At 41.7% G+C, this 9607-nt stretch overlaps 2 protein-coding genes across 3 annotated transcripts; one reads left to right on the forward strand and one right to left on the reverse strand.

Moving 5' to 3' along the window:
* The first annotated feature begins 248 nt into the window (after positions 1 to 248).
* On the forward strand, positions 249 to 1366 carry LOC102312458 (G-protein coupled receptor 4). The gene is made up of 2 exons (XM_005939458.1): positions 249 to 629; positions 836 to 1366. Exons 1-2 carry the CDS (start codon positions 249 to 251, stop codon positions 1364 to 1366), a joined length of 912 nt encoding a protein of 303 aa, XP_005939520.1.
* A 1701-nt stretch (positions 1367 to 3067) lies between these two features.
* LOC102307585 lies at positions 3068 to 5443 on the reverse strand. 2 transcript variants are annotated; one of them, XM_042227406.1, is made up of 3 exons: positions 5197 to 5443; positions 4377 to 4641; positions 3068 to 4220 (listed from the first exon to the last, which is right to left on the reverse strand). In XM_042227406.1, the coding sequence occupies exons 1-3, from the start codon at positions 5286 to 5288 to the stop codon at positions 3549 to 3551; spliced, it is 1029 nt and encodes a 342-aa protein (XP_042083340.1). In that variant the 5' UTR covers positions 5289 to 5443; the 3' UTR covers positions 3068 to 3548. The 2 variants fall into 2 exon arrangements, with proteins under 2 accessions (XP_042083340.1, XP_005939503.1); XM_005939441.3 differs by having other exon boundaries at positions 5135 to 5438.
* Between the last annotated feature and the right edge of the window lie 4164 nt (positions 5444 to 9607).

Below are 9607 nucleotides of genomic sequence, written 5' to 3' on the forward strand. Positions count from 1 at the left end.
TAGCAAACGAAAGGTTTCAAGCATCAGAGTTTTTAATCAGGTTATGAAGGGCATTAGAAAGACTAATAGTTCTTGAAACAACACAATTCTCTGGTGCAAAAACATTTTGAAAAAGCAGATCTGTGGAATGGGCATGCCCTTCCATCTATTTTTTTGTTGGCTGCTGGTTTTCAGCCTGTTTTCTTTAAATACTGAACAGTAAAACCTAATTGGTCTTTCTAACAACCTTCCAGCTCCTTTGTTCTGCAATGTCCAACAACACTCTGAACACTGCCTACAATCATTCTGCAAACTCTACCAACCCCAGTGCGGTCCACATTCGTCCGCTATGGTACGAGTTCCCAATATGCGCCGTGGCCCCTTATGGCTACATTTTCTACTATGGAGTCAAGATGTTCAACCTGGCAGTAGGGACTCCATGTAACATCTTGGTCATCTGGCAGATCATAACCAAGAAAAGCGACGCTTTCACATCTGACACCTTTATCCTCAATCTGGCCATACTGGACGCCTACTTCTGCCTCATGACGCCCGTCGACCTTGTCAATGGGTTATTGCTGAATGACAACGGCATCTGGTACTTTAAGCGATTGGCATATGGAATTAAAGACTTAGCGCCACTCTTTCTGGTGAGTTTTTCATTTGTTGCACTAGTGTATCAGATGTTTTCAGATAGTCTGATGTGCGAAGAAATCAGACCACTGAAGTGTTTTTTGTTTTGTTTTGTTGCTCTCCCAGTTCAATAAAAAGCTAAAGCTATAAAATTATTATTATCAATTTCATTATTTTTCAAAGCACCATGAAACACAGTCTTTCTTCTTGTCTAACAACCCAGGTGTGTATTTGTCTGGACCGCTACATGGCTGTGGTCCACCCCGTGCTCTTCGCTGGCATCCGTGACAACAAAATCCGAATCGGGATTTCTGTGGTGGTGTGGGGCCTCATATTGGCTTACGCCCTGGTGAAGTGCATCCTGGGACGCATGCCTGTCGATGGCGTCTTCAGTGGCATCATCCTTTTTGCGTTTGCATTGATGATCTTTTGTAACATCTCCATCATCTGGGCCCTTCGGCACTCTGTGACGGGAAAAGAGGTGATGCACCCAGTGAAGAAGAGGGCCTTCAAGATGGTGCTGATTAACCTGGCCATCATCGTGGTCAACTACTTGCCACCCGTGGCGCTCATGCCCTTTGCGTCATACTACACGGCTGTGGCGTTTCAATGTCAGATCCGCGTCAGTGTGTACTCCATCATGGATCTGAGCTGCAGCATTGAGCCTCTGCTCTACATCACAAAGATGGAGCGTGTGGAAGGCACATGCTGTGGAAAGAGTGTCTGTGAGAAGCCGCTCGATGTCACCACATAACTGAACCTCTAGTCATAAATCCATCACAAAAGTTTTTCAGAGAAGACCGAGCATGCACTGTTATACTTTTATTTGAAGAATTTTGTCCTGTGTGATCCGGAGAGCCGGTAAGAGAACAACGTCAAAGCTCTTGAGCTGGTGGACAAACCTAGCTTTAGTTGAAATGTAACCTAATTACTATCTTTTTCACTAGCTGTTATGTGGTTGTAATTCTTACTCCATGCATATGATAATTAGTAAATAGTTGCTAAATAGTTGCAATATCCAGAAGAAATACATAATCGATTTTCAACAAACCACAATTTAGTAATTCCTTGAGTTAAAAGCAACTTTTTGAAAAACTGGAATAAGTTGCCTTATGCAATTAGAGAATGGGCTTTAAAAAATATGAAAAGAAGTGATTTTTAAATTTTAAAGTCACTTAAAAGCCTATTTATGCAGCTTTTAGCGGCGATATCATCTGAATTTCAGGAGCGGGACCACTCCTCCTTCACGCCCCCTCTGGCCTGAGGCTATAAAACCCCCCCTTCTCCAATACCTGCTGTTCTCATTTTCATATTGTGATATTTATATGCTCATATTTTCACAATTGTAAAACCTTACTGTGGATGTAAGAGCCAAATTATGTAGATATTTTGCATCCACTTTATTGTGTAATGTTTTATTTGATTGTATTTGATGGTTGGGCCCCAGGAAGACTAGCAACCACTGTTGTGGAAGCTCATGGGGTTTACTTATAAATAAATAAACAAATAAACAGCATCCACCACAACCAGTTGTTTCTTATTCACACTTGTAGTTTGTGTTCTCATCTACTTATCCTCTGAAGGTTTATCGTAGTTATTGTTTGGAAACGATTGTGTTCTTTCATAAATCCTCATTTGCATTCAGTAGCAGAAGGCTAGTGTTTCAGGGGTTATATCGGCTAATAGGATAACAATTCAGCTATCCCAGGACTAGCTTATGAGCACCAAGGTAAGTGGAATTAAGAGGACCTACAGGTCTTTTATTATCATCACTTAGATTAGGCTTTGCCTCTAATGGAACTGTTGACATTTTAGTTTTATGTAGTTAAGCTGTCTTTGTGTCAGGAATTTAAATTCAGGCTAAATTCTGCTCCTCACATACAAGGACTTGAATCATCAGGCCCCATGTACGTCATAGTACCATATCCCCCCAATAGAGCACTTCACTCTTAGACTTCGTTCCAAAGGCGATAGAGGCTTCATCTAGCAGGCATCTCTCCAGTGGAACCAACTCCTAGCCTGGATTCAGGAGACACAGCCTCTCTACATTTAAGATCAGACTTTAAAACATATAGTTAGGGCTGTCCTGTCTCCATCTGCTCTCTATCCTTTCCCCTCACCCCCAGCTGCTTGAACCTTATGGCTGCCCCTCCCTAAACCTGGTTATACTGGAGGTGTCTTTTCTGATAAAAAGGAGTTTTTCCTTCCTACAGTTGCCAGGTGCACATAGAAGCGATCGTTAAAGTAAAAGAAGCTGTTGGCTAGTGAGCACACCAGACAAGTAAATAAATTACTTTGAACCATGGAGATTACTCCTTGAAGACTTTAGCTAGCTCTCTGCTTTTTCCCCATTGCAACCAGCAGCAGAAACCCTCCTCATTAACTCTTGAACATCTTTTGGACCATTATAATGACAGCCAGGGGCACTGCCTGTATTACAGAGCACCGATTAAGCACTTTATTAATTAATTTATTAATTAAGTCTTACAACAGAATCACACAGAGGGACCAATTAGTAGATGTGTAATGAGCGAGCACACAGATTATGCAAGCAAACGAACTAAACACATAACAATCGAATTATTCAGGAACATAAATAGCACAGTGTAATGATGCTATGACATAACTGAGCTTTTTGCTCTGTATTTCTAAGGTAAACTGTACATGTTTACTGGTTTTTGGCAGAGTACAAGTGTGCAATGACACTGATGTTTTAATCTTAACATTGTTGGATTTTAAAGAATGTATTTAATACGTGATTTAGAGTAATTTGTAAACTTTAATCAGATATTTGATGTCTGAATCAAATGTTTGTCTTGCAAAAAATGAACAGAGTCACTTAGAAGTACTTAGATAACCAGCTCGGGTGTAGTGATTGTGCAAAGAGAATGGTGATTATTTGGTAAAAACAGTATCAGAGTCAGAATCAAAGAGCATTACATTTGACTGATTTTAGTGTGCATTATCTTCAGACTCTCTAAGCTGGCTTCAGGCCCGTCTTCTGATGTCACATATCCCGGGTAAGTGGGGTAAAACTGGGGAGACGGTGGTTTATCTGGTTTATTTTCACCCGCCAACAATGGCGGCAGGAATAGTGGTATCAGCTTGGCATGAGCGTAGTCGATCTCAAAACCCTCAAAAATAAGCCCCACCCCCCAAGCGCCCAACCCATCCTCCAGGAGCCACGACACCTTCTTGGCGGCCAGCACCAGTCTCTCGTAATCTTCTTTTTCCAGTCTGAATATATCAGAGGTCAAAGGTCGGCGTGGGACTAACACAGTGAATCCAGGAGAGTTGGGGAATGGAGTGAGAAAAGCCACATGACCTTTGTCCTCCCACACGCGCCACTGCTGCTCCTCACCACGAACAATACGTGAGAACAGCGAAGGGTGAGCCGGATCGTCCCCGAGGAAGGTCAGATCAGGGGGGGCATCAGGCAGCGGCAGTTTGGCTCGAATCCTGGTCTGGATTTCAGTCAGGCTGGAGTCACTCCATCGTGGGGCAGTCCTGGAAGTGCAGTATCCCGGGTCATGGGCGTTGTGCTCTTCTTCCCCAGCCAGATGAGGGCGCCACTCTGCGTCCAGACCACACAGGGGGAGGATACGGATCTGTAGTGAAGACACGTGTGTTTGCTAACTGAAATTTACACAGAGGGAGCTGTCTACATGCGTTTACACGTGCTGTTAAAATGCATCATCAGCCTTTCAGATTGCCACTGGTTGCACTTTACAGTGAACAGGTCCACCCAGTGTTCAGGCCCTCACCTGAGCAGGTCTATCTCTGTGGGGTCTGCTGACCAGCGCACACCTCCGAACTCCCAGCCTGTCACAAAGCAGCTCTGCCACAGCTCTCGCCCCAAGCAGCCAGGACAAGTACTCTGGCTCCCCCAGGTGGAAAATGCTGCCTCCTTGGGTCCCGGGGGTGCTGCTCTCCAGGATGACAGAGCCCGGGGTCCAGGGCCGAGGGTGAAGGTAGGCTACCAGCCCATCTGACTCCCAGATGACGTGACGCTGAAGAGCGGACGACATGCTGAGGAAAGGGAAGGAGAGAAATATGAATCAGCTCTTAGCTCTTCCCAATAGCCTAGGATGAATTTAGTGAAAACTGCTGTTTCTGACTACGCTACACATCTGACTCAGGCGCACGTGCTGGGTATTGGCGCACGTGACCTTTGTGAAATTTAGTCACTAAATGATTTTAATGGAGTCATCCTTTTAATAGCTTATGTTTAACTCTGTATCAGACAGCTGCATGTCATTTCTAAAATAAATAAACAAACAAACAAAAACCCTGAAGTAATGTCTGTGTCGTGTCAGTAAGCGCCACACTCGCTAAATTATTTCGTTAATGCAAATAAACGTTATGCCGATAGAAACCTTTGACTCAATTAAACACGTATGAATGTTGTCACTTGTGCTGAGATAAAAACATGTTCCTGGAATAAAACAACAGCTTTCAGAACAGAGTTTGGATTAACAGTCTGCCATTAACATGAATGTTTGCGTAACTTGAATCAACATACCTTCTAATAATAAGCCTTGTGAATAAAGTTGTCGTAAAGAAGGACATGCGGACAACACCGACCTGCCTTCTTCTTCTTCTCCTCTAAGCTGGTTGTCAAAGTTCATGTAATAAGCACAAACAGCGACGAAGGCAGCGGCAGCACTTAGCCACATCAGTCAGACGTGCCGACGATATGAAACTGGGACACTTGAAACCAACTTTTACACAATAAAGAAAAACACAAGAACTAGAACTCATCCATTTTCAGCTCATGCCTCAAACTTCCGCTCAGCTGACAGGAGCCAGGAGCGGCTTCTTCTTCTTTCACCTCTCTTAGCAGTTTCCAACAAATCGGCACATTACCGCCGCCCCCTGGAGACAGTTTGCAACAGCCCGTCTATCTGTGACACCTGCTTCCTGACTCTTTCTGTAGTGCAGAGAGCACTTTTGTATGATGTCATTAAGATCCACACATATATGTATATATATATATATATATATATTTATCTTTTCTTCTTTGCTTTCTTTCAGCCCCATATTTCTAACAATGTAATATAATCAATGAATAAAGGGGTTAGATTATTATATGAAAAATAAATAAAGCCCTAAAGTGAATAAGCAATGTCCCAGCGCTGAAGTGCTGGACATTCTGTCTGAGATTTGTCCAGTTCAGGGATAATACAGACACTGGCACCTATACTCAATTTAGATCAACCAGTTAACCTAAGAGGCATGACTGCAGGAGGAAGCCACACAGACAGCATGCAAACACAGGTGTAAGGACCTTCTTAATATGAGGTGACATCACTAATGACCACACCACTGTGCTATCTGAGAGAAATCAGTATTTCAGTATTATCAGTAATTAATATGTTTATGCGTAATTGAAGTGCATTTTCAGCATTTATTAAATAAAAAGTTGAAAAGTAAAAATGCTTGATCTGAGTTCAGCATCAATGCTAAAAGTGTGACTGAGACAAAAGTGCTTGCAATAGTAAATGTGCAGCTTTGGCGAGAATGCTGCAGATCACACTTTGAGGTTCATTTTTAGCCTGCAGTCTAGCAGTTTCACATCTCTGTCGGCCTCAGAGCTTTAACAGCAGCACTGTGTATTTTAATTAATTTTGTTGGTCAATAATAAAAAAAAAAGCATGTATATGTTCTGATGCATCTTGTATGTAAAAATGAACAGAAAACTCTTTGCAGTGTTCTGGAACTTGCATACAGGGCTTGTTTGAGATGATTGAAGAATTCCACAAACATAAATTATACAAGGGAGAAAATGTATGTAAATTGATGTAAAACAAATCAACTGTACTTGAGCTGAGAACATTTGAACTGGGTGGGTTTTTATGATCGATTTATCGATTACAATCGATTCTGGCTTGGATAACATAAAATCGATTCATTAAAATCCTGAATCGATTTTTAATATAAATTTACTTTGCCCGAAATGCGAGAATCTCAGGTTAAACCTCACAAAATTTCAACAACCACCAAACAACTAAGAGAGTAAATGAGAGCAGGAACAGGGATTCTGCACAAAGACAAAACCCGCGGATCAGAATCAGTCAGATGTCGCCTTTCTCACAGTCGAGGCTGAAAGCCGACAGCTCGCTGATTCTGATCTGTCGTCGCTTTGTGTTCACGCCCTTTATGCGCGGATTAAGCTGTTAGTTTGATGTCTCTCCAAACAATATTGACCGAACCAGCAGCAAAAGAAGATCCAAACTACGCTTCACATAAACATCGTCATGTATTCACTCTTACTTTTACTGTTTTGCTTCCACCACGATGCACAGCTCTCTCTCTCTCTCTCAACAGCAGTTTCCCGTCTAAAAATCCGTTTTCTTCATTATTCGCTTGCTTGTTACACACAAGTCTACCGTTGTTTACAGCGTTTTATATACTTTATATATACATATATATATTTATATATAAAAGAAAACCTAGTTTCTGCCATTCAATACTGAACAAATTTAAACTTTTTAAAATTATGCAAAATGCAAAACGCTTAGCTGTGTCTCTAATAAAACCGTAACTTCAGAGGTAACGTTCATGTGTTGATTAATGGTTTTCTTTCGTTTTTGATGTACTGCAGAATATTTTTATAAAATCCCAGGCCAGGAAAAACCACCTTCATGTTTTTCTGTGTTTTATCTTCAGCTACTTTGACACAAAGGCCTCTGCTGTGATGCTCACACCTTTGATAAAGTCTTGCGTGTGTCAGCTTCCTTTTTCTTGATACAAAAATATGTAAATGTACTGATCTGAATTATAATATTTCTGGCTGTCAAAATTTTAATTAATACGTTATGTTTTCCAGGCCCTCCTCTGACTTATCCTTTTATTTTCTCCTAGGAGCTGTTACGTCTCTGACTTAAGGTCCTGTGACCTGTGCTCGTCTGATGATTGTTGGTTTTCAACACAGACAGCAGAGGGCGCCAATGAAGCGCAGACAAATGTGAGTGCCTGATACACAAACACCATCACATTTAAACTGCTTATAAAAAGCACAAACTGTCTGCTATGGAAACACCTCTTTATCAGATCACACATCACAAATGTGTTGACTTTCATTTCTGGCTTACTGCCAGCAGTGTCAACTCGCTTCCTCTTTCCGAGGAATGTCAGCAGACCAAAACCCACAGAGCACTTCTCGAAATACTTTCAGATGACTCATCCCACACTTACTATACACATACATGCCTTTACCAGCAACGAGAGGGCGGGTAGCGCTGTAGTCTCTGTGCGTGTATATATGTGTCATCGTGGTAAAAAGTATTACAACTAAAACATGGCCACGTGCTTCTTTGTCTCTATGAGTGACTCCGTGGCAACAGTACGAGGCGCAGTCACCAAACTTTAAGTGTGGATTTTAGAATTAAGGTTATGATTACGAACTAATCCTAATTAAGTTCTAAATGAACATGTTGGCATGGCAGTTGATAGGTGTCATGGGATCCTTATTGAAATATTGGATTCCTAATCCCTAATCCAATCCCTTTTCATATCACCTACCACCTAACCGTAATCCTTAGTCTTAGCCTAACCCCCTAATCTTAATTCTGCCTTTAACCTTTAAGGGAAGTTTTAATGTTGAAAGAGTGATTTGAGGAAAGGAGGTGCAGACAAAAATATCATCACTTCCTCAAATGCCCTTTAAACCTTGTAAGGTTCCTCACAGACATGGACAAATCAAATCATAGATTTCCGAATGTCTGCGTCTGGTAGCAAAAAGATTCCACTGAGCTTGAACTGCTCCATGTAAAAGTATAAAAAAGTGCACAAAAATTTAAAGGTAAAGCATGACTCTCTCATTCAATACAGTCACTGTAAAGCAGCTGTGGCGTGTGGTGGTATTATAAGTTTCAGAAGTGTGCAAAATACAGTTCCCTCTGCTCTACTTCATACGGGAAGACTTTCAGAAAGTTTGCATGTGGTTTCCTGTGATAGACAGTGAGGCACGGTGAACAAATGTGTCGTCCCATTTTATGGAAGTAAATCTGTCCTAATCTGCACCCCGTGACCTCAGTAATGAGCTCAGCTGCTCGGGGATCCTCTGTGGGCATTGGGTCAGCTGAAGACCAGTACAATGAGTCTCTAAGTCAGAAGGGGCAGAATTTAAAGCCCGAGTGAAACACCGAAGTGTAGCAGGAAAACACCAAAACAGTAGAAAATACTATATATGATGCAAGTTGGTTTTAAATGAACTCAGACTAAGTTTCTGCTGCATGTGTCACAGTTTCTTTTCTCGCTTCCTACGACAAGGCAGAGGTGTCAAAAAAAAGGAAATGAGCCAACAAAAATGCACTGGGGTCAGATGAGTGTTAAATCTTGAGGAGAAGCTGACATGAAAAAACATCCAGTACATGAAGCAAAAACAGAGTTTGTAAAAATTCTAACAAGCCTGACAGTCAGTATTTAGTATGACCACCTTTATTCTTCAACACAGCCTGAGGTCTCTTAGGCAGCTTTCTTTTAATTAGTCTTTAGGAATAGTTCTCCAGGCTTATGAAAGGACATTCAAAGCTCTTCTTTGGATGCTGGCTGCCTTTTGTGCTTTTTTCTGTCAAGATGAAAAAACAGTTTCAGTTGTTTTATGGTCCAATCCAACGGCATTTTTCTGTGTTCATAATTCCCTTGATTTTGACAAGATTCCGAAATCACTGGGGGGCTGGAGTCTATCTATCTTGGTGTCTTAGGGAGAGATATGTCAGAGAGAACATGGAAACTCTACAAAGACAGACCCGGCCTGATGGTGGAACTTGAACTAAGGATCTTCTTGCTGTGTGGCAACAGTGCTAACCACCGTGCTGACATTCCTCAGCAAATGGTCAGGTACAAGGACTGGACTGAAAAAGTGTAAAAGCAGTCAGTGGCCAACAAAAGCTGTTGAACAGGCCTCAGAAATTCTGGAGAAATGTTGCTTAAGACCACTTTAAACCATTACAAGGAAGTTCGGCTCCTTGGAAACTTAATATGGAGAAAT

This window comes from Haplochromis burtoni, unplaced genomic scaffold, assembly GCF_018398535.1.
Source record: "Haplochromis burtoni strain Fernald_Lab_line unplaced genomic scaffold, NCSU_Asbu1 Contig_258, whole genome shotgun sequence".
Classification (NCBI taxonomy): domain Eukaryota; kingdom Metazoa; phylum Chordata; class Actinopteri; order Cichliformes; family Cichlidae; genus Haplochromis; species Haplochromis burtoni.

What these genes read in the sequence shown, in the direction of transcription:
- LOC102312458 (XM_005939458.1), top strand. Translation starts at nt 249, where the DNA reads ATGTCCAACAACACTCTGAACACTGCCTACAATCATTCTGCAAACTCT. An exon ending in ACTTAGCGCCACTCTTTCTG is followed by an intron (nt 630 to 835) that starts GTGAGTTTTTCA and finishes CTAACAACCCAG; the next exon opens with GTGTGTATTTGTCTGGACCG.
- LOC102307585 (XM_042227406.1), bottom strand. Translation starts at nt 5,288, where the DNA reads ATGTGGCTAAGTGCTGCCGCTGCCTTCGTCGCTGTTTGTGCTTATTAC. An exon ending in GGAGAAGAAGAAGAAGGCAG is followed by an intron (nt 4,642 to 5,196) that starts GTCGGTGTTGTC and finishes CCCTTTCCTCAG; the next exon opens with CATGTCGTCCGCTCTTCAGC. An exon ending in ACAGAGATAGACCTGCTCAG is followed by an intron (nt 4,221 to 4,376) that starts GTGAGGGCCTGA and finishes TCTTCACTACAG; the next exon opens with ATCCGTATCCTCCCCCTGTG.